Genomic DNA, 25,356 nt, shown 5'->3' on the forward strand with positions numbered 1-25,356 from the left:
ACCGGGATTACCCCAACATTTGTATTCAGATTTATTTCTAGCTGTACCTGGTTTATGGAGAATTTTCAGTTTTCTGTTCCAGCAGTGGAAAACATTCCTGCCATTTGCAGAGCCACAACCAGTCTAGTGCAAACTGCTTGAAAATACCAGTGCAGCATTGATTCTAATTCCAGAATTTAGTGTGGTTCCAAGGGCATCATTACCAGAGGCTCCAAAATACCTGCTTGATTAGTTAGAGAAAAGATTTACCTGAACACTTAGAAAAAAGCTCTAGGCTATTTCTTTCCCCTTCTATTCTAGAAAAGGAAACAAGGGGGAAGAAGTCTACCAAGACTTAATCATGTGGCAGAAGGAGACACCAGTGTGTGTGTGGTTTGTGTGGCTCTCCAAGATGTACATCTCAGAGCTGGGTAAAATGCTGGGCTCCTTCCTGTGCTGGATATTCAGCCCATTTAGTCTCATCTTTCTTTTTATTATTTCCTGAGGGAGTTTAGAAGCTGGACTAGGGAAAATTAGAAATGTGTGAGCTGCTCAATGTAATACTGCTGCTGTTAAAGGACTAATAATCTCAGAGCAAGAGATGGAAAAGCCCTATAATTCATTTTGACTTCCCAGAGGGTTCTGCCTGAGCCTTCTGCTCAGCTTCTTCAGACACACAGACCATCATCCTGACATGGCAACAGCCCAAACAAGCATCGGGTGTTGCTTGCTTTTATTTACCGCTGTCATAGTGTCAGAGATGTGTGTGATACCTCACAGGCAACATGACAGCAAGGACTGAAATCCTCTGAATGCCCTACAGAAGCTGAGGGGAACTTTGATACCAATGTCAGCAACTTAGGTCTATATCTGCCCATATCCCTGCCCTGGGGTGGGCAGACAGGACAAGCAGATGTCTCAGGGCAGGGGAGAATAATGTGATGATCTCTCTGCTGAATATGACATGCACCCAGGACTTAAAAATATTAATTCAAATAGAAAAATTTTATAAAGAAATCTACAGACAGCAGGCTTGGACTTCTGCTGGGGGGTAAATGGAAGTGGTGGAGGAGTAGGTACATTCCTGCCCCAGTCCATCAACACCACCTATGTAGTATGAGTCCCAAATAGAGGGAGGCACAGAAAACAAGTTCCCTTCCCAGCATAGAATATTCAGGGCAATGTCTTCCCCTCTAATTTTATACTCTGCAGTAAATGTGCTAGGTTCAAAGGTACAGAATACTCTTTCCATCTCATTGCCCTCCTCTCCTTCCCAGGGAGGAAATGCTGCTGCTGTGCAGGCTGTGAGCCAGGAGGCTGCATGGTGGCTGGCAGCAGTGGCATCAAGCTTGCACAAGGAGCCTGGAGGAGAGAGCAAAGCAATAATCCTTAGCTGGCAGTCAGGAGGCTCTTGGATAAATAAGGCTGGGAGAATGGGAGAAACTGCCTGAGGATTGCAGGCTGCTGATCAGCAGCTTTGTGGCCCCTGTAGTCAAAGCTGAGAGCCAGCGATTAACTCCAGGGCTGGGCAGGTGATGAGGATTTCAGGTCTTCATCACTCCACACAAGTCCTGCCTCAGGGACTGGCCTTGCTGGCTGCTCCTGCCTGTCCCTGCAGCACTCATCATCAGCCTTCTCTGCAAGAGGAGAGGAGAAGGCAAGGAAATATTTTTGAGATGGATTTGAGGGAGCTTGAGCTGCAGCTTGCTGTGCACACAAGTACCCCATGACAGGAGCTCTGCCCAGCCCCAGCAGCATCTTATCTCCAAAGAGGCAGGAAAGTAGGATGTTGCTGCAAGGTATAAGAATTAAAAAACTCTACTGGTTTCTTTAAACCCAAGGAGAAAACTCAAAAAGCCGTCTAGGCAATAGGCTGGATGACCCCTTCAGCAGTCCAAGCACAGCCCTTCTAACCATGAATGCCATAGAAAGCGCAGCATGGCTGGAAAAAAAATCACACACTCCTGTCAGTTTCTCATTTAATGTGCTGCATATCTAGTTTCATTCTCATTAATTTGAGCTGACATGGCTCCAAAAACCCAATGAAGCCTTAAATGAGAAAGAACCAGCCTGAGCCAACTAGGACTTGGCATGGTGGAGCACAGTTAGGGAGACACTGGAGAGAGGGAGCATGGGTGTGTCAGACCAGATCTTCAATATCAAGTTCCTCACAGTTTGCTGGGCTCTGGCTCAGCTGAACCAGTACTGCCACAGTCACCAGTAAAGTGGAACCTGTGACTCCTGCATCTGCTGCAAATGACAATGACAGCAGCATCCCCCTGGATGCAGGAAGTAAGTGGTTGGGATCAAGAACATACGCATAAGCAGTGCCTCTAAACTGATGATCAGAATCAAAATATTGATCCAAGAGCCTCTTTTACAAGAGGTTACAATTGAGGTTAGTGGCTACAGCAGCCATTTTCACTTCTTTTCTTTCATTACCTCAATTGTACCTGGTCTATTCAAAATAATACAGATTTCACAGCATATATGTGTAGGCAGCCAGAGTAAATGGCCACACAACCAGAAGTGTCTTAAGAGGCTGCAGTACCTTTTATTAATAGAGGTATATTTTGTGGATACATCTTCCTCTTGAGGGCAGAATTCAGATCACTTCTAACAGGCACAGCACAGCCTTTACAGCTCCTAAAAACCTGGAAACTGGTTGAGGTAATGCAGCTCAAACACTGCACTGGTTGTGTGTATTCTCTGCACATTCTAAGAGGAGAAGGAGGTGCCTTTGAAGAGTAAATTGGGATGACTGAGATGTCATTCCCCCCTGAATGATGAGCAGGGAGCCCAGCTGCCTCCCAATGGCATTGTGTGCACCCATGAGCTGAATTGCAGGAAGCCACTGTGAAGGAAGCAGGGAGCACCAGGGTGAGCTAAACTCACTGCTGAGTGCAGGCTCCTCTCCTGGGTGAGGCCTGCTTATTTTGACAGTAAGACAAAGATTCAAGCATTTGTACTGTGAGAAAGGACATCTGTGCTCCAGGGCCTCATCAGACTACAGTGGTTTGAATGTGCTCCTCCCAAGTGCCAGGAAAGGGCACTTTATCCTTCAAATTTAATCCATTAAATTAGGAAGTAGCCTGCCATAGGACTTCTTCTGTGGCATTTGAGTTTCTATGCAATCACAAGGACAAATTTTGGGGGCAACAGAGAGAGAACAAGTATCCTGAAACCTAGGACACAGGCAGTATTCTGGAAAAGAAGAGGCCTGGGTTCTGAAGTCCTTAAGCCTGCTGGTGGTGGGTACAGTGCCCAAGGAGCCAGAAAATGTGAGAAGCTCTGGACATGTCCTCACCTGCCAGCAGCAGTCTCCTCTTGCTCTGCCAGCTTCACAAGTCTCAGGTTCCTCTCTGCATCAAGGGCCAGCAGAAATCTGGATTAATGCTATCTAGGGCAAAGTTTGTGTTCCCTCAGGTGAAGGAGGATCAAGGACTGGGTCTTTTGTTTCCTACATGGATGATCATTCTGGTAGGCTGGAAATAGTGACAGACAAGACTTTCTCCTTAGACTGTCCTTCCTCCTTAGCCATGACCTGGGTGAGCCTGCACTGCTTCCTGGTGGTGGCAGGTGAGACCTGTTCACAGCTGCCAGATCCTTTCAGAGACTTGGGTGAAGGCTCCAGGGCATGTACCCAGAACCATCCAGGGAGCTGAGGACTGTTCCATGCTATGGGATGCTCCTCATCATGTTCTGGAGTTAGATGTTGTGGCAGTTCTGTGAAGAAATGATGTCACCTGTACACTTTGAATGCTTCCAGAGTCAGGGTAATGCACATCCTGAATGCTGTCATCTGCTGTCACAATGCTGTTTGTGCATCTCAGAGATCCTCCACGTTCCTCTTCAAGGCAGGTAGCTTAAACACACCTGGTGAGAGCAATGTGAGCAGCAGGTACCTCACAGCCACCAACAGAGGTGGGATCTCTAAAGCCATGTCCTGTATACCTCACATCCTCTATCCTCTTTGTGCACTGGCTTAACCTCAGAAAGGTAGGCACAATGTTCCACTGCACTCCCAAACTTGCTGTAAGGTCAAATTCAGAAATTCATTTCTGATCTCCTGACAGTGGTCTGTAATGATATCTAGGGAGGTGCATATGAGAAGACCAAACATGTAATTTTTTCCCCCCAGGATCTCCTTCCAACTGTTCATGGCATAGGAACTTCTTAAATCTAATGAAAAGTTAACTGAAAGCTGATTAGCAGTAGAAGAAAAAGATGGGAGTCCTGTAATTTCTCCAATCAAAACCTTAAAGAATATTTTCCTTTCTTTACTGTTTTAACTTTCCTGACAGTTATACATTAATAGATATATCTCTGTAGTATTCTTAGTTGAAATGAAAATTTTCAAGATGTTATTTCTGCTGTAACACGCCTTTATCTGCCATTTTGCTTCTTTTCCAGTATACAAATGACATATATATATCTGAGCAGTAGTATGCAGCAGCTGTTGATGAAGAAACAATCTGTAGTACAGAAAAGCAGACACATTCTGACTACAGATACCAGCACCACCGGTAAAACAGTCTGGTCAAGACTGCTCCTGATTTTTGAAAACCCTTAGAAAAATGAGACCATTCATCTCCATAGTCTTACAGAGGCTGTAGTGGTTTGCACAGTGTTAGTGTGTCAGCACAGTCTAATGCTGCTGGCTTGCACAGGCAGAAGCACTGTCTGTGCTTCTTGTATTTAGGAGGTTCCTCACAAAAGCCAGAGATTTCTTCCAGCAATGTCTGAATGATGCACCAGACCCCATCTCCACCCATCTCCCACCCTGTCCTTTGACATGCTCTGCAAAAGGGAGGTGGCAAAATAACTGAACCAGCTCTGAATTTGTCTGCAATCATTGATGTGTCTCTTTTCCAGATATGTGCATTGCTACCGCAATTTCTCTCCTTATGATTCTGATCTGTGCAATGGCTACATATGGCGCATATAAGGTAATTCATTATCTTTGGACAAGACACGAATCAAGTGAAATACACAACTCCATAGAAACAAAATTAAGAAAATTGTTTTCTAACAATTGCTTCTTTACTTGTTTAGCTGAAAATTTAGAGGCAGGGGAAAAAAAAAGGAAGTTGAAGAGGCAGCAGAGCTGATTGCTTTGATCAGTGGTACCCCAGGGCCCCCTGCTGCAGTTGTGTTGATTGTCTGCAGTTTCAAACATGAGTAATAAAATAAGCTCTGGGCAAATGGTGAATTCAGAGAACTGAATCTTGTACCTATCAAAGTCAAGGGAATTTTTTCCCATTCACCTTCCGAGCCTGTGGTTTGTCTCAACATTAATCCTATTGATTAGAAAGGAAAAGTATTGTGTGGTTTCTAAATGTCCTAATGTAACGAGTTGTGCGAGTTGCACCACACATACTATTGCAGTATAGTAGCCAAATTACCTTGGCCAAACCTTTTGGCTGACTGTCATATTTCTTTCAGCTGATTTAATACTCCATAGTGTCAGATATTCCTTAGATTCCTGTAGAAAGACATATATTCCTCTATTTTAACTTATGGCTGATGAGTTTCTAATTTATTTCCTTTTCAGCAACATGCGGCTTGGATCATCCCTTTCTTCTGTTACCAGATCTTTGACTTTGCTCTCAACACACTGGTTGCCATCAGTGTACTCGTCTATCCCAGCACAATTCAGGACTACCTCCGCCAACTGGTAAATCACTTGATGTTCACAGGCCTTTGGGGGCTTTGGGAGGAAAAAGCTCTGTAAGGTACAGTTTTTGCCCTCTGTTTCTAGCCAGTGGTATCTTTCTCATACAGTCCATGAGAAGTTCTTTCAGTGCTCGCCAGTCAGAATTCAACATCTTTGCAAGGCTACATTACTAACTTACTACAATATTTGTGAAAAGCTCTGAGGTTTTGCGATTATATGAAAGTTCTCAGCACCATTCATTTAGAGTGAGACTCATATTGCAAGCCATGGATTATACATAATTGCTTTTGCATTCAGAGTTCTTGTGTTCATATCCAGTGGCTTATTTTTGGTACTATTTCAAGGATATTTTGTTGCTCCTTTTAATTTATTCAGTAGCTATAACACATTTAATTAGGCAGTAGTTTGAGCATAGGTTTGGTTTTGCTAGAAAATATTTTGGATTCTATCCTAGGGTCATTTAGAGGCTCCCTTTTCATTCTGCTTTGGCCAGACATCTATGGCCAGCATTGCATAAGTGTACAAGGTATGATCACAACCCCCTAGAGCAAAGACAAGAGCGCACCAGCCTCTGTCTCATCACAGGACCACATCCCATGTCCAGCAGGGTTCACGTGGAGTCACAGAGCTCTGGAGAAGCCAGTGCTGCAAATGTCTCTGAAAATCTGCCTTGAGAACCTGAATACAGATTAGCTTGGCTGTGAACTTTGTTGTGTGGATGGAAAGCTGGCCAGTTTAAATAACAGGTAATGAGAAACAGCAGGCAGATAAATAGCCACACAAATCTGCAGGAGGAGGCAACGTGTCATGCCAGTGAGAGCTGGGATGCATCAGGAGCCTGTTATCCTTCGTCTTATTTAACACCCACCTGCATTCACTGCTGATGGTGCACTGGAAGAGAAGCAGAGGAATAAATCAAAAGGTTCTCAGAGATACAAGTGGAAAAGAGCAAATTTTCCAAGCCATAGTTTGGGACTGCTAAAGCAGGCACTGCCACTGCTGGAGCCCTTCTGCCTGTGCTTTGCCTACAGACCCTTGCTGCTGCATCGGTGCCAGCCTTGCTTTTGTGGCAGCACAAGCATCTGTGTGGCTGCAGAACTCTCCCCACCTCCCAGAGAATGAGTTGTAACCAGATTTTACTCAGTCTTGGTGACTATGCAAGAACATGACGAAGACAAAAACAGGCTGGGAAATGTGCACTTAAAAGCCTCTGCTCTTCTGCTGAAAATCTGGTGCTACATTTGGAGCTGACTCACTAGAAGGGCAAAGACCAGCTGTTCCTCTTGAAATGTGTGCTAAAACATCCCTTTATTTCCTTGCAGTTAAAAAATAACAGGTCCCTCTGTAGCAGAAACAGAAAGAGCAGGCTTTGGAAGTGATTTGGTATGGTGCAACAGAACACTCTGATCTCTGCTGCTGCTCTGGAGTGTTGAATCTTTGGTTGCACACATCTTTGTCTTGCTGTTGTAAATCATATTCTGGACTGGTAATGAAATACCACAGGACTTCAGGAGCGCTAAACTGTCAGTGCTAAAAAGGGCAAGGGGGATTTCCAGGATAATTATAGGCTGATTAGCCTGACATTGCTACCAAGCTGAATAATAACAGAAGGGCTGGGGCTGAGAGGACAGTCAATTGATAACGGGTTAGGCCAGAAAAAAATTATTCATCACTGCCAGCACAGTTTCATGAAAAATCAGTCCTGCAGGCAAACTCATTTTCCTTCATTGACAAGATTACTGGCTTCATCAATAAAGATGGGCAGGGGCACAATGGACTTTGATGAGATGTTTGACTTCCCAGCATGATGTTCAGAGCAACAATAAAGCACTAGATCAACACAGGATATATCACATGGATTAGGAGAGGTTAGCTGGCAGAGTGCAAAGGGTTGTGGTCAAGCCAACCATCTGCTAGTGAGTTTCTATTTTGAGCAGAAGAAGGTCTCTAGGAATCACCAGTAGATTTCGTGTTCCTCCTGACTTCCATTAATAATGTTGGGCCCCAAGAGGCACTTCACAAAAGCTGATGTCAACCATGGGAGAGCTTCTCCAGGCTCATTGTCTAGAGGGACTGAGTCCTTTGTTGGGAGGTTGTGAGCAGAAGAATAATCTGGCTGTTCTGTGTCATCCTCTGGGAGGCCCTTCCCTGCATTGCCCAGAGTGAGCACATCTCTGCATTTCCTAGTGGCAATACTTGTGACTTTTCCCAGCAAATTCACTTCTGATAAAACCCTGGCTGACACTGAACTAGGCTACCTGAGAACTCGAGTTCAGCCACTAACATGTGCTACAGAGATAAATGCAAAGAAATGTAAAAGCCTGAGCAATACAGATGAGCATATGGTTTGACAACTGTGCCTGGGATGCAGTGACCCTGTAAGCAGCCTAGGAATTTAAGTGCCAAAACTAGAGTCCCTAGGTTGTTTTGCTGTTTGCAAAAATTGCTCTTGGGGTTTGTGGACAGAAAAAAGAGCAATTAAGGAGAGGAGACTTCCCTTTTCTGTTGGTGCTGTAGATTTTCTCCATCCATTTATGGAGTCAGGTTGTAAAAAAACTGCTTAAAAGTCAGAGAACATGCAGAAAAGTTCCTAAAAAATCCTATATAAAAGCTGGAAATATTGTAGTATGATGAGAGACAGCTTTTCCTGCTTCATTTACTGAGGAAGAAGACCAAGAGGTAGTGCCATTAGAGGTTTCATATGCAAAATAATGAGGTATTAAAAGGCTGCTTAAATTAGATGTGAGGCATAATGCTAATGAGCAGCTGGAAGCTAGTTCAAGTTAAGTTCATTTAGAAACAAGGATTAGTTTGTATTTTATCATTTGTGCTGGAGATTAGTGATGGGGAAAAACTAGCAAGAGCTGTAATGAATTTTGAACAGTTAATGTCACCTGTTCAAAAAAGTTTTGAAGCTGTTCTGCATCTGCTTTGAAGCTGATTATGCCTCCTGTGTCTTAGCTGTGGTCCCAAGCACAAGTGGCTCAACTGGAACCCTTGTCCCTCGACCTGGCAGGGCTACATCTGTTGGTGTAAGGTTGTTACATTTGGTTCAGAGTAAATACACTGTCTGAGTGGGCAGAACCAAAGGAGAGGCGTGAAGGGCACATCCACCGTTGCCAGATACTCAGATATGGGACAAGATGAAGATCAATGCAAGCAATTACACCATAATTGCAGTGCCATTGGTGTGTGATCCCTCCTGATGGTTTGCAAGTAAAGCCCTAGGGTTGTCTTGTCTTGCCCTCAGCCTCTTTGCATTGGTCTGCCAGGGTAGGCAGGAAAAAAGGGTTGTGTTTCTTCCTGGCATTCTTACAGTTCTGTTCCTCTGAAACTGCTTTGCATTTGGGAAATTATATTTTAGGGGGCACAGCTCCATAAGATAAATGAAAAATCGCAACTGTTCTTCAAATCCATTATTGAATATCTGGAACAAACTGTGCATTTGGTAACACAATATATGTAGCAGTCTCAGAAGAAATTTTTGTTTGCTCTAAGTTGAGGAAAACCCTGTTTCTTTAACCATTTCTACTTCACTATTATCTGGTGTCATATAGTTACTTTGATGCACATCTGCCAGATTTCAGTCTGTCACAGATGAGTTATAGCTACTGTGAAACTCTCCACATACTTTTAGCAAGATGATGGGTACATATCAAGTACTGTAAGCTGGTCAGGGCCACAGCTGAAAATGTTTCAGTTGTGTTCACAGGCTGCTTGGTAACATCAGTCTATACTGGCTGCTTCTTTCCTAGGAACAGTGTCTTTGGAAACTTCTTGTTGCCTTTTGATACCCAGATGCACTCAGGTGTGCTACTTAATTGCTATAGATTGCAAGAGCATCTTAGCATGAAGGGTCATGTAAAATAAGTAAATGTTATTTTTAAGTTTTTTATGTATTTTACATAAATTTTGCATTTAGTAGGTTTTATGGTGGTCATGTGATCAAAGTTTCTAAGAGTTATACTGGATATCTTGGTCATTATCATTTAAAAAGCAAAAACTTTTGCATACAGTGAATCCAGCATGTGTAAAATAAAAATCATTTTAGTTCTTGGTCTAAGCAGAGGTATAAAGCACTTTGACCTAAAGCACATTTCTTTCATTTAACCCCACTAAATCTTTGATATATGTGTGTTTTAAAGCCTTCAAATTAAACAGTTCATCTTCTGTCATCTGATAACAGCATATGAAATGGATTGAAGCAGAGGTGCAGAACAGGCTGGTCTGCAACTGAGTTATGCAAACTTTTTCCTAATCAAAGTGCAGGACCATGACAGTTCATCTAAACAAAATTTCAAAGTATATTAAGTAGCTTTACTTTGGGACTGCCTGCAATGCTGCTGTCTAACAATTCAGGTGGTATCAGTCATGCTTTTAAATCCAAGGAGGAATGCCTAGGGAACATAAAAGAGATTAGCTTAAAGAAATTTTGCCTATAAACTAAAGCTTAAAACTGAAATATCCTTTCTGACATTTTTAATGTAATTTTATAATTCCAAAGAAGTACCACTAACTTCATAGCAGAGCTTTACAAACTCTACAGACACACTGCTGTTTTCTTTCAATTTTGTAAGATATTGATACTTGGAAGATTGTAACTTGGAATGACAATCCACACTGTATTTTAAAGTGGATTTTTTGCGGTCCAAGGGGAAGGAAGACGTGAAAGGTTATGCAAGCAGGCTGAGGGAATGAGAAATTGCTTTAGCCTTCGTAATTTTATCTTTCTTGTGCGTTTATACAATACCAATGCAGTAGAAATGCATTTTCCATGCATGTTTTAGAGTCTTTTTAAGTGTCTAATAGGGCTTTGGTATGAATAAGCAATAACCTTTTTTAAATCAGAAGTGTATCAGGTATATTATTATGCATGCAGCCCTCTCCATATCTGTGACAAGGTTATAAATGACACTTTAATTATGACTTTAGAATGCCATTGCAACACCATTACAGCTACCTTTTGTTTGTATAGAAAATTTTGTCAGGTTCTGCTCCAAGACCACTCCTGTATTTCCAGTGATGGGCTGGATTTTTCCCACCCAGATGTATTTCAGTCTCAGCTTCACCAAACCTTGCACAACATTTGACACTGATCTTTTTCCAGAAGTTGCAGCACCGAGCCTGGTGCCTGGAACCTTCTCAGCAGTAGGATTTCAGCTTCTGGTCTTCCCACAGGAGAGTGAACTCCTAAGACAGGAGCAGAATTTCTTGACCCACCTCATGTATCTGCATCAGTATTTGAGTTCATCATTGCAGTCAGTGAAGGCCAGTGGTTTGATTCATCTGAATCACTCCTGGTACCTGTTTTCCCTGGGAATTAATGACATTTTGGGAACAGCTGCAGCCATGGGATGTGACTCCACAGCTGCCTAATGGCACCAGTTCCATGGTGGTCCCTGTACTGGGTAAGACTGGAGCCAGGTGAGATTCATCTTTCCTGCTTCTTTGCCAAAGGTGCAAATTTTATAAATTGGTTTTCCTACAGCACTGAAGGGATTTGTAGTTGTGACTTAAGATCAGACTGCTCATAGGCTGGCCCAGCCCAGTTAGCAAAAAAAGACAAAGGGGTTTCTTCCATGCTGACCCAATGCTCCTGGTCTATCCATCAGAGCCAAAAGCTTTGTCTCCCACACAGGAAGCCTGGAAGCTCCAAAAATTTCTGTTTTCACACCCTGCACCAAGATCTCCCAGGCACCTGTGCATGGGGGTGACCATGGCATGGGTGCAGCACCCAGTGCCTCGCTGGGGCTGCTTTCACCTCTCATCTCGTCAGGACAGGGACTCAGCTGAAGGGGACAAACCACAGTATTTGCTCCTCATGTGCTGGCTTTGCTGAAATATTTGCTGAAACACTGGTGCTGATAGAAGGGAAGGCCAGGCACTGCTGAGCAGCACATCCTGCACCAGACCTGACCAGGGCTCATGGCTCCAGCAGATGTTCTGCTTCTCAAGGAAGTGGGATCTTTGTCATTTGCCTGCCCTCCTCTTGCCCCAGTGCAAATCCCTTTTGAGCTGATGCCTAGAAACAGCCCATTAGATTATGGCCACATAATGCAATCATCCAGTCTTTGACCAGTGACTGGTTCCCCAAACTTCCCCAAAGTTTGACCAGGTTTTTCTTTGGAGAATGAAAGTCATAATAGGAATTTTTTATTACATTCACAAACTATTTTGACTATTTTTTTAATAGTAGATCAGTACTGAAAATATAATTTGTGTACAGATTTACTGTAACTGTCCTTGACTGACTGGACTTTCTAACTTCCTAACTTATGGCGTCCCTCCTGCAAGCAGGAGAGCAGGTTGGGGCATTTATACTTACATTTTATGCATATAAAGTTTTTGTTTTAATTTTTCAGTTCATAATTTCTTGGCATATACTGTTGCTTCCTTGGTCTCTGGGGAACTACAACCACCATATTTAGAATAACCTTTTGTGGAAAAGAAAAATAGCAGTAACTTAATGAATTATAGCAAGTTAGTTCCCTACAAAAGCTGTACCTCTACAAAGAAGATAACATGATAAAAACTTCAGCCATGGAATTCAGCACAGGAACAGAAACATTGCTGTCAAGAAGCGGAAAATGTGCTTATGTAACATTTATCTGCAAACAGTTACAGCTGCTGTTGATGTTAACCACTCTGAACAGTTCATGGAAGCGCTAAATAAAGAGCTATTCTCAGTAGCAGCTGTCAAAAAAAAAAAAAGATAATTTCCTGATGCACTGGGCTGAGTGCTGGAATAAGGATTATTAAGGGGTTACTCTGGATTTACACCATCACTGCCAAGAATACAGTTATAGCTCGGTCTAGTTAATTGTCCTGACAAGGATGCAGAACTGGCCTGGTTAAGTAATTAGACCTGTAAGGGAAAAGGGAGTTGTGTGGAAGGAACTATTACATTCAGACATAATGAGCTACTGTTGCAGTGGAGCTATCTTTTGTGGAGAACAGCTCTGTCTGTAAACAATGGTTTATTCTGACTGAAACAGGAACTTGTGTCTTGCAATATTTCAGAACTATTTAGAACATTCATTTTAAAGGGCGTGGAGTTTTTAAGCAATAAAAAATACAGTAAAACATTTTTAGGGGCTGTTTTTCAGTCACGGATCCTAAAGTGTTTCACAGCTGTAAATCACTAGAGCCTGTGCTAAGCAGGAAGATTCATTCTGTCACCTCTATTTCATGTATGCTGTAACAGAAGGGCCTGGGGCACATTTCCACATTTCAACTTGAAATCATGAGGTGGCTCCCCCATAAGACCCGTGACTCCATGGGACACACGCTTAGACAGCAGCACTAACAAGTGCTCCTAGAGAAGTAGTCCAAATTTAGTCAAAATAAGATGGAGTAGAATTGACTCAATGTATTTTGAAATGTCATAAAATATTAGGTGAAAGGATTATGCTGTCCATTTTCTCTGCTTTGATTTTCTGGAAAGAGCTGCCACCAGTTCTTTGGCAACCAGTGCCAGTGTAATGATTACTCAGTGAGTATGAGATTTGCTTGCCATTTCCCATGGGTGGAAGATTTCCTGGTGCAAAGCTCTCAGACTTCTGCTAGTTTGTGTCAGATAAAAACCCAGTGTGAGTTGAGGAAGAGAGAGCCCACACCACATCCAAAGCAAAAAGCAAATCCCACAGCCCTCCAGGGAACCTTTGGCAGTGGAATGTTCACCATGCCTATTGTAGCCACACTTACTGAAACTGGTTGTTGGTGGGGAGAGCCCCCAATTTAGTAAATCACAGAAAGCTTTGTAAGCTGTTAATTATAGAATGCATTAGTTGAATGGCTCTTAAATGACTTGTGAGATTTATTCACAGTGTTTTGCTTATTTTTCCTTATGCAGCCCAGCAATTTTCCCTACAAGGAAGAGATTATGTCTGTGAACCCTACGTGTCTGGTTGTGATTATCCTCCTTTTCATAAGTATCATTTTGGCTTTTAAGGTAAGTGCACTATTGTGTATGAAGTCCACTTCTGGTCATGGGTGGAATGTCCCCTGCTGGGAGGTCTGTCTTTAGAAGAGTTCTGGGTAACCACACCCCCAGCAGCCTGATACCTATATGAAACAGGGTTATAGACATCATGAAAAAATTGTGAAAAATCTCATAGACAAAAGAACATATAGTCCACAATGGGGAAGTGTGATGCTTGTAGGAGGAACTCATTACTTATGAATCCTTTGAAGCAGTGGATCATCTAGTAGATAAGGGAGATACAGACTTATTACAGACTTATTGTTTTTTCAGAATGAAAATCTTTAAAAACCACCCTAAGATGTATAGGGAGAAAAGGTAATCTCACTGACTGTAGCTGGGGAATAAGGATAAATTATCAGTCTTTCCAACACTGCGACCCATGAAGTTCAGTGCTTTCATAAGAGATCCGGGAAGGGGAAGGAAATCTAACAGCATTTTTTTGCAATGTCATTCAAAATAGGGAAAATAATTAGCCAAGAAATCTTTGCAGGAGAATCTCATGGATGGACTGACTGAACAAAGAAATGATAGAGAAACTCAGTGGTGAAAAATTCTAAGTAGAGGGCACTGAGGAAGCACGCTCTTGTTTTACAAACACTGCATTGGGTCCTGAAGGAAGCATGACCACCTATAAAAGGGGTCTTGTAGCTGTTATGGATAGACCTTTGAAAATATTAGCTTAGCTCAGATCTGATCAAACAAGTAAATCAATGGCTAAGAATATTAAGAAATTAATAGAAAAACCAAAAATATAAATAGTATCATTTCTTAGCCAGTTTTGATGCCTACCACCTCTGGAAGTATGACTTTTCTTCTGGTGCCCTGTCTCAAAAATAATTTTGTAGAGCAGCTAAATAAATCCAAGTACTCTGCAGCTTCAGAGTGTGACCTCTTCCTTGGCCTTTCCCTTTCTGAAAAGTAGGTAGGAAGAGGTAGCTGCCAGCAGGACAGCCAAAATGTGTTCCGGTTCAGTGAGACAGGCTGGTCTTCAGCAAACTGAGTATTAACAGTGTTCTCCATAATATGCCTATAAGCTACATGTAAAAGGTATTGAGACCAGAGATGAGACCACTCTGGATGTCCTGGTATTCACAGCAGATAGGAAAGGATAAGAATGAAGCTCTGTGTTCACCCTGAGAGATTTGGTATCCCAGACGAAGGGAATTCTTCCTGGCATGGGGAACCCTGACCTGCAAAACATCACCTGGCATCTGCTACCTTCCTGCAGGGCTGATGGAGCAGCATCTGGGACCATGAACACAGCCCCAACAGCCAAGCTCTGATCCCCACTCCCAGGAAAGCCACGAGGTTGCCACCTCTTCCACAAAAGCCTAGGACAAGTCCTAGCACTGATGATGACAGGATACTTATGGGAGAAGCATCTCTAAAACAGGGGTCAATTGCTTAAAATTGCATACCTCAGTGTGTGTGACTGTGAGCCAACAGCTGATGTCCTGGCCCCTGTAAGGTGCCATAGAAAGTGTTGCAGACCAGTGGTTTGGTTTAATATTTTTAATTCTTTCTAATTACAGCATTTCTTTCAGTTTTAAGCAGTTGTTCTTATACAGTCTTTTAATACTCACAAGATACGCATTCTAGGGTGCTGAGAAGATGGATTTAATTGCACGTTTTACCAGCACAGCAACCCATTGCTTCTCTTTCTGTAACACCAACATGAGAAATACATGTGGTAAACTGGTCTGCCATTAGCATCCCTTTGAAATCTTCACATAAATTTCAGTTTGTGTAGAAATCTTAATCTCATTTTCACCACTTACTGAAGCCCATCCCAGCTCTGTAAACAGAAAATTCAAAGCAGCTGGGGAGTCAAATGGGATTCAGTGCAAGCAGCTACTGACCTGAGGGGGCTCTGTTGGGTCTGTGGTGTTCACCCTGCACTTGCTGCCAGCGAGGGGTTACCCAGAGGGCTGCAGTGACCCAGATCAGCACAGACTTTCCCTTGCTGTGTTACAAGAAGCACAATACAACAACCTCTAATTTCGACAAAGATGCTGGTCCATCTTCTGGTCAAGCATCTGATGAGCACAGGTCTGCAGTTCATTACAGTTGTTATGCAGCTTAACTGGTGCCTTGCAACTGCAACAGTGAGAGGCAGGGTGACAAAGTTTTGTGGGTTTCACATCCTTAGGGTCTCAAGTAATTTCCCACCATCCAAAGGGGAAGACTGAAAGCTGGTTAGAAGTAGTCATGGTGCCGGTTTCTACATTCAGCCTTCTTACACACCTGTCCTTCCTCGTGGTGGTTGCTTGGGGCTGCCTCTCCCAAAAGGTCACTGCCACCAGTCTAAGCTGTGGTAGGCAGGAGATCCACTAAGGATGGATTAGGCTGAGGGAGTTCAGGCCTTTCATCTGTGGCCAATTTCAAATGTGAACATTGGTCTCCTGAGATAAAAATTAATGTATCTATATACTGTGTGTCCAGCCACACATTTTAAAACTCAGCTATTTGAAACTTCAGCCAAGTCTTTCAGGAAAGAGAATTGGTAACTGAATCAGGAGCCCCATTTAACAGTGCAGCAGTATTGGTAGAAAATAATTATTAGGAATGAGCTTAAATAAAGTTACAGGTTGAGGAAAACAAGTTTCTATGACTCATGATTTGCAGGCCAGCAGCATATGTCCAAAGCACTTGGACAAGGACATGCTCTGAGCTGCTGCCACTCTCCACCCTATGTTGGTCAGTGTCTCAGGGCCAATTCCTTGGTGTGTGTGCTGGCTGATGACCTCCCTCATCCAAGGAACAGACCTCACCCACTGAGAAACAGCCCTTGCATGTGGAAGAGGGGCTGATTAGAGCTAGGGTTCAGAGCTGAGAAAGCTGGAGAGGTTCATTGTGGGGTTAAGTGTGTTTCATTCACCACATGGAATGGGAACATTAAAAAATAAATCTACTAGCTTGTCCCAGATAGGATTGTATTATCCAAAACAGGGCTTTCCTCACTTTGGATTTTGACAGAAGGAATATAGAAATAGTTTTGCAAATAGGTAGGGTTAATGTAAAGGGTTTCTTAAAAAGACAGGCTGTGTCCCCACAGAAGTGTATATATTCAGTCTCTGCTCTGCATTAGCTCTTATGCCTTTCCCAGGCTATAGTATCTGAGCACTGAAAGCTACTGAACTACTTACTACCACTTGAAATTAACAATGACATTTTACTTAATTCTGGAAAAGATGCAGCTCTCCATGTACATGCCTTTACTTGTTTCAATAGCCTGGGGTAGGTTTGCACAGCCCACAACTTGGTCTGTAGAGCCTGTCTAATCTTCCCTTGGGACTTAGCTCACTCCAGAAGATTTTTGCTCTCCCCATTTGGTGGCCAAAAGTGTTGTCAAAGTCTGCAACAGCTGCAAGTCAATCCAGAGTCTGTAAGGTGCTGTGAAAGAAGAGGAAGCAAATTTACCAGATTTTAGCCAGCTCAGGCCTGGTGGAAAAAAAACTTCCTGATCTGCAAGCAAGCCATCAGTGAATCACGTGGCATCCTGAAAAACACAGCTCATGTGTGTCAGCTCTGGAGACAGAGGAAGCACAGAGCAGCTCAAAGGGATAAGAGGCTTTTGGAAGGCCATCAGTGCAAGTGAGTCACAAAAGTATGACTCACTCAGTGAGACACACATGTAAATTCAGTGCTGGCAGTATAATCTGCATGTGATAGGTTTGTGGAAGAATTGCTGTGCAGACCTACTAAATAAAAATATAAGTTGGGCACCATCAAAACACAAAGTTCTCCTCATTACCATCATGTGTGATTACATGGGTGTCTTGGTTTGAAAGAAAACAAAAGGAAAAACCCTGCCCTCCAACAATGGGAAGCAGAAAGCTCCAGAGAGAACTGCTTTAGTCCTGCCAGCTGTGTTACTGACATCCTGCAGATCTGACTCCAGCTCCTCCGCATCTTCCTGCCTCTTATCTTCCTTCCAGTCACTTTGCTCATCTCTGCTGCCCAAACTGGAATCTCTCCTGCTTGTGAAGGAGGTGGTGGCTGTGAGCATTTTGCCTAACCACATAAAGAAGTGGAGACAACTATTTGTTGCACAGGAAGCAGCACTACCCAAGCTCCAAGAACAAAAGCAGTGAAGTTTATGATCTTGCAGTAGGTTTATTGCTGCTATTACAGGGGTTTTTGTTTTACACTGGAAAAAAAACCCAGTATTTTTAACAATGTTTAAAATGTCAGAAATAACTTCAGATGTCAATAAAAGCTTATACTTTGGCAATTTTCTCTAGTTAGGCAAGAAAACCAAGACCCCAGTCCATTCCAGTCACATGGAATACATTGATTTAATAAGCCCCCTTTATATATTGAAAACCACAGTAAGGTCTCCCCAGAGCCTTCTCCATTCTAAAGAACCCCAATTCTATTAGAGGAATGATGTTGGATTACTCACAGAGCGCCCAGACATTTTCACAGTCACTGCAGCTGGGGAAGTGACTGTCCCATGCTTCTATCATGCTGATCTTCATATTTATAAAGAATGGAAATCTTACCAGAAAAACATCCATGGTTGATTTTCTGCACAGAATAATAAATCCCTTTTCTTTGCAGGGTTACTTGATAAGCTGTGTGTGGAACTGTTACCGATACATCAATGGCAGGAACAACTCGGATGTGTTGGTGTACATTACCACCAACGACACTGCGGTAAGGATGTGATGGCAAACATTTGTGTAATATTATGCATTTAAAGGCTTTATTTTATATTTCTGACTCTTTAATTGCTTTGACAGTCCTCATCTGTTGGTGATGTTTGGACTTGAAACTCAAGGGACTGGTGTGCAATGGTTGCAAATCATATCTATTGCTAAAATGCTGGTTTTGTTTTATGCATATTATCTGTTAAAGAATCTGTGTTAATCATAAACTACGGTTTATCTTGTGGCCCCAGGAATGACCCCCATTCTGAGCTCTCCATCTGTGTGATGATCTGGACAGAGGAGGGACTGATTAGGACTCAAAGATGCCATGGTCTATACCTACAGTGAAATTTTGATTTATCTATAGAAACTGTGATTTAGGACACTTAATATCTGGTGTAGTGCTTTACAAACTCACAGAGAGGAGCTAAAAGGCAACAAATTTCAGTGATTTATTTTTCCCAGTGCATAATGTGGTTTGTATGGTAAGGAGGCCAAACAAAACAAAGTTCGACATGAAAGAAATTAATAAACAGATTTTAACCTCAAAGAATGGAAGGCATAGGTTCACTGTGTAGTAATTTAGTGCTTACATGCACATGTGCAGGACATGATTGCTAAGCAATGTCTCACTTTTTGCAGAAGGCACTGAAGGAATACAGGAAGACAGGGTCTCTGGAAAAGAGCCATTTGCAGAGGTCACCCACGGGCTTGTATGACAAGGCTCTTTACACCATTTACAGAGCAGAATGACAGCAGCACAAACTGGGTCCTCTGGATCAGCTGGGTAAAATCCCAGGACTGCCTTCCTCGGGTTTTCCTGATTGTGGGTGGTCTCCATGCACTGAAGTATTAGACTGTCAGCTATAATCCTTTGGAATGAGTGACTCCCATGCAGCCACGAGGGCTTAGAAAATGTCACTACTTTTACATGAAAGATGTAACTTTTGCACAGTTATTTGTCCTCTATACCTGAAGCTTTAAGGAAAACATAAGAAGTTTTACAGACCACAATCACAGCTGGCAACCAGGACATTTAAGTATAAAAACATGGATTTATTGAGAGCTAAGAAGTATTACTATTTTTTTTACTGGAACCTACTTTGAATAAAACCAGAATTTTTATATGAAATAATTTTGATAACTCTTTTGTTCGGCCTGTAGGTAGCTGTAACTCAGCTTCAAACATTTTTAACTCTACAGCCCACAGAGCCAGCAGGCTCAGCAGGGGGAGTGTCAGCTGGATTATCTGGGAAATTAAATTTACTTTTTAAAAATTACATTAAAACTATCTGCTTCACTGCTGCCTTCATAAAACAAAAGACTTTTTTAGAGATGCCTGGCTACCAAAGCTCTTCTTGGTACTTTTGCATTTGGTAACTACCAAATGTTTCTGTGAGAAAAGGGAGCCCTTTTATCCCATTCACAGAGGACGTTGGACTGAGCTTTTAATTTAACTTTGTTTTTCTCTCTCTTGCAAGACATCTAAGGCAAAAGCAGGTTGTGAGAAAGGTTGTGCATTCCTAACTAGGGCTCTTCTTCCAGTTCTCATTGGACTCTTCTTCCTTCCCCAGTATTTGCAGTTCTTTAATTTTAATAAGGTGAGAATCTGTTCTTGTCAGGTATGAGGCATCTTTTAAGGAAGTTCAGTAAGATGACATTAAATGAGAAAGAGCTGTTTGGGAATATATCAGCTAACAAAAAAAAAAAAAATTGCTCAAAAAATTCCTGTTTGTGAGTACAGAAAGGGTCAGGAGCAAAGCTGTGGGCACCCACCAGCACAGTGTACTCAGTGTTGTGATGGAGGAGCTGATGTGCTCCTGAGCAGCCTCTTTCTGTCTTCTGCTCTTTGCTGAGCTTCAGAAGCAGTGATGGTATGTGGGGTTAAATCCCCATCATTCTTCACTGTGAGTCAGAAGATAGCTCTTCTCTCCCTTCAGCCCCTGAAATCACAGACTTGAGAAAATTGTCTTTTTCTTATGTATACATTGTGAAACATATACAAACCCCTCCCCTCCACATGACTGTAAAAAAATGTTGGCACAGCACTGTTGGTTTAAAGTGGTTTCAAAATGAAGCATGGAAGAACAGAGCTTTGAAGGCTAAATAATGAGGACCTCTTAGAGTTTGGAACTCTTGAGGAAACCTTACAAAATTTTGAAATGCTGTGATAGGTCACTACAGTCGGTTGAATTGTATAATATTATCCCATCATTCAAGGGTACTTTTGTACTAAAATGATAGTTTTTCATTTTTATGGATGCTGGGAAACTTTTTTCAGCAGGGCTTCCTCATACCAATATGCCTTTAAATCATGAGCTACAAATTTCATAAAAAATATGAGTCAATCTATGCACTCTTCTTTGAAATAAATGCGTCATTTTTAGAATCAAACCAACAGAGCTGCAGGTCATACCTGCAGGGTATGTTCTGGTCTTCAGGGATGTTTATTGATACGTACTTGTCATCAGCATTAGCTAAAAGAATCTGTACAAATGGAAGTAAAAATCTATTTTAAATATGAGACTATGATAATAATATATAATATATCTATAATAATGATGATAATAATGATGATAATAATAATAGTAATAATATATACTGAGGTATAATTGCTACAGTCTAGAGTAAAAAAATTAAGTATTATGGAATCATAGAGTCACAGAATGGTTTGGGTTAGAAGGGATCTTCAAGATTAGTTACTTCCAACCCCTCTGCCATGGGCAGGGGCACCTTCCACTACACCAGGCTGCTCGAAGTCTCATCCAACCTGGCCTGGAACACTTCTGGGAATGGGCCATTCACAGCTTCTATGGGCAACATGCTCCAGTGTTTCACCGCCCTCACAATAAAGAATTTCTTCCTAATGTCTAATTTACACCTACTCTCAGTTTAAAGCCATTCCCCCCTGTCCTATCACTACATGCTCTCATGAAAAGTCCCAGTCCAGCTTTCTCATAGACCCCTTTTAGATCCTGGAAGGTGCTATGAGGTTTCCTTGGAGCCTCCTTTACTCCATTTTTGTGGGCCTCCTCTGGACTGGCTCCCAACAGGTCCATGTCCTACTTATGATGAGGCTCCCAGAGCTGGATGCTTCCTTGTTTGTAGAAGGATTTTTAATTAAAATGCAGCCTGTAGTCTGAATTTCTTCATGCTACCCATTTGCTCTGTTCTCAGCACAGAAATTTCCAGCTCCCCTGGTCAAACTGGTTCTTATAAATAATGCTCATGGATCTGATCTGTAACTAACCTTTTATCAGCTACCAGATAATCTGATTTTTGTCACTCAGTGTAAGTGGTTTAAGCCATCCTTTTTGCAAGTGTGCCATCTGGAACAAACATGCCTCCTCCCACTGCAGGCTGTGAATGGGATATTCCTGCTGCCCATTAGGTGAGAGATCCTCCTTCTGTGACCTTTGATCAAAATTTGACACCACATGAATATGCCTGGCTTGGCTCCATCAACAGACTGTGTTATGACATGGGGGGACCAGCTGATGCTGGGCAGGGGAAAAGCCTGGACCCCAGGCAGGGGAAGATGTGACACTCTCATGCTCCTGAGGACCTGAGAATCCAGCTGTGTACATTAGACACAGCAGAGTCTCTTGTGAATCTGGATCTCCCTCCTCCTAAGTGTTTTTCCCCTCAGTTTCTGGAGGTGTCTGTAGGAGGTTTTGGCATGGCAGTAAGGTGGCTCCCCTGCAGTAATCTGAGGATTGCTTGTCCCACTTACCCAATCCATAGTAAACCGAGGATTGTTCTTTCCATTTTCCCAGTTTGGGATTGCTTTTCCCTGCCAGCTTCTCAAATGCACCATGGATGAAGGTTAAATTTCCACACAAATTTTAACTGTCACAGTAGTACCATGGAAATGTTCATCCAATTTGGAAAAATTGTCAGTGTACAGGTGCAAAAGATAACCCAAAATTAGACATTTGTCCGCTGGAGCAGTAGCAACTCTATCATACTCTTGGACAGCCAGAGGATTTCAGTCTGTTTATTTTTAACTCTCACTGAAGCCAATCAATGGAAGTTTCATCTCCGGTCATGCTGCCAGTGGGGATAAAATGTAAAGCCGTAAATCTCTCTTCAAAGTGGGATTTAGATCTTTATGTGCTTTATAAAATCGCTTCAATAGATTTTATCTTACATACACTTATTCACAATGGTTAATAAGTTACTTTTTAATTTTAAATGCAGATATATTCCCTCTGTGGACATGACCTCAGCTAAGTGGCCTGTAATTAATTGGTCAACACTTTTGTTTGCTTTCCCTGTCTCAGAGCAATAGGAGACCCATTTGAGAAGTGCAGAGTTAGATCTTTCATTCCTGCTGGATGATTTCTCTGAGCAGAGGAAGAATATTCTTTGGTAGAATTTTGGAAGAGCCATTCTTTGTATTATTGTGTTATTAATTTGGTGATTAATTTGGCTATGGACAGAGAGAAGGATCCTTAGACTCATGCCAGTTAAAGAGACTGAAGCTTGAGATGGATCCCAGACACAGCTAAACCATAGCAAGAACTCTTATTTCTGGTAGGTGCTTTGGAACCTGTGGTTTCCAACTGCTGAGCCAGATTTGGGATGCTATGTGTCAGAGTAGAAGACAGCTCAGAGAAAAATAATGCTTTAAAGATGTTTTCCATAAAAATTCTACCGTGCTCACCAGGTAGCTGGTCTTGTGTGGCAGTTTGTATGCACTAGATCACAAATGTCCTTTTGCAGTGAATAGTAACCAGGGAAATATTTTACAATGAGCTGACACCACAGATGAATATCCCTGACATGACTCACTCTCTGAGTCCTTTCAGGGCCTCCAGTAGAGTCCAGGTAGAGGACCCCTGACCTTCCTTTTTGGAAACTGTCCGATAAAACCTGCAAGAGGAAAAGCCCGTAAAGCAGGACACAGAAAAGAGGAAGAAGAATCAGGGACAAGAAAGAAAGGATATAAGTAGAACTACCCAGAGCAGTAAGTAAAGGGGATGGTTCATTAGCAATCAAATGCAATAGTCCATGTGACCTAGAAATGTGGTTTAAATGCGTGGAGCTGTCTTTCTTCAGAATTGCACTTTGTAAACATAACAATAAAAGCAATTTCTTTAATGAGAGAATCTTCAAAGGGCTCAAGATCCACATGGATGCAACCATTCACATCTTGGTAGTATGCATGTGCCACATGTGCAGTTTTTCCTCTACTGTTTGGTTCTGAGTTGCAGAAAAGTATCATGACAGTCTGCATCTGCCAAGAAACAGCTATTCAACTGCTCCAGCATTTCATATTCTACTTGCAGTGAAGTTCCCTGCCTTGTCAGCTGCCCTTTAATCTTAGTGAAGAGATTGTTCCTTCTTATTTATTTATATTTCTGTTTAACTTTCCATCTTATCATCTATACTCAGCTCTTGCTTCCACTTTCAGCACTTCCAGCATTCCCTGTGGTCTGAATTACTTCATGAAGCCTGTTTGTTCTGTTGCTTAGTGCTATAGGCTAATTGCACTTTTTGTTATGGGTCTCACCTATTATTAGGTAGCTGCTGTCAGAAGTCAGCTGTAATGTTTGGAATGGACTATTAACAATGTCAGTTTGGGGCAAATACCTGCTGAAGTTTAAAAATAAGATTTCTAAAGCACTTTCATTTGTCATGACAATCACAAATTTACCTGTGAGCTAAATTACAAGATGAAAATATACATGTTTATCTATTTTCCTAAGTAGATTGTTAATCTGTATTTATTTGCAGTTGATATATTGGAATTTGGAACTAATATGTGGCAATTTGTAAGCGATTTATGATAAAATAGACAAATCTGTTCTCAGTGTTCATAATTAGATTGAAAAGAAGACATGAAATGGGGATGTGTAATTTAAATCTTCCAAATCTTTTCGGGTTCACTAATTTGGTATGTTGCAATGTAGAAAATAACCCCAGTGTTTATAAATTTGCAGTGTTTTTATTTCTTTAATGATTTTTATCCTAATGGGATTGATTCACTACCATCTGACAGCTGCTGCTTTCTGGGCTTCAGAACACAAGTCAAAGTCTTCAGTATAATTCCAAGGATACATATCAATGCAGTGAAAATCAATGACAACTTAAATCCCTGCTGCCAAGGATGTATGGGTGTTAAGCTGAGCTGTGTGAATTTTCCAGGTCAGGCTCAAGTCACAGCTGTACTGTGCTGCCGTGGATGGAGGAGGTGAGAATTCGCTCGGGCAGGTGTTGCTCAAGCAGGGAGTTGCAGCAGGGTGTGAGAGGCAGAATCCCAGCAGCAATGAGCCATGCTGGGGCTTTATAGCCGTAGAGTTGGGCTGCGCAGGAGCCCTGCCCTGCTGCAGAGCTGCTCCCCCAGGGGTGGTCCCACTGCAGCTCCAGCACTACCTCATCTGCTGTCACCTCATCACATCCTCCTGCACAGTGCAGCACTGCCCTGGCCTTCCTCAGGCAGAGGAGGAACTCCTCACACATCCCAGTCCCTCCCTCCCCAAGCCTCTCTGACAAAGCCTCTCTCTTTCCCAGCCCCACAGGCCATGCAGATGCTGAGGAAGCATCAGCTGCCCAGGGGAGCAGTGACAGCTGGTGGCTCAGCAGGTGGCTGTGCTCTCTCAGACATCCCCTGGAGGCCACCTTGGCTCCCTACCAGGGAGGAGCACCCGAATTTGGCAGTGCTCAAGAGGCCTATCTTTCTGTGGTTTTAATGGTTTCAGTTAATTTATGGACTTTAAGTCTCATTTCGTTTCACTTTTAGTGGCTCCCTCAGAGCAATTGTGCTCTTCCCAAGCATCCCCTGGGACTCTTTTTGGACACGGGACTGTCCACTGTGGTCTGTTCCAAGCTGCACATCATTTGTGGGTTTGGTCCTCTGTCTTATGAGCAGTGAGGAAAGCAAGGTCTGCTTTAAATTAGCTCTGGGACAGACACTGAACTTCTTAAAGAGCAAGGTTGAGTGGGTATTCATCTACCAAATTTAGAAGATATGCACAAGTTTGGTGAAGTTTCTGGCTGACAGGTGCTTTACAGTTGTGATTTACTAACAGTAATAGATTTTTTTATACAGACAGAAGCCG

At 42.4% G+C, this 25,356-nt stretch overlaps 1 protein-coding gene across 1 annotated transcript in view; it reads left to right on the top strand.

The window, feature by feature from the left end:
• LAPTM4B (lysosomal protein transmembrane 4 beta) overlaps positions 1–25,356 on the top strand; it is a 57,552-nt gene that overhangs the window by 20,145 nt on the left and 12,051 nt on the right. The window contains exons 3-6 of the mRNA XM_058832899.1: positions 4,855–4,928; positions 5,534–5,656; positions 13,509–13,607; positions 18,204–18,299. Of these exons, the coding sequence (XP_058688882.1) occupies positions 4,855–4,928; positions 5,534–5,656; positions 13,509–13,607; positions 18,204–18,299 (392 nt within the window). The remainder of the gene's footprint in view (positions 1–4,854; positions 4,929–5,533; positions 5,657–13,508; positions 13,608–18,203; positions 18,300–25,356) is intronic.

Source organism: Poecile atricapillus, chromosome 2 (assembly GCF_030490865.1).
Source record: "Poecile atricapillus isolate bPoeAtr1 chromosome 2, bPoeAtr1.hap1, whole genome shotgun sequence".
Lineage (NCBI taxonomy): Eukaryota > Metazoa > Chordata > Aves > Passeriformes > Paridae > Poecile > Poecile atricapillus.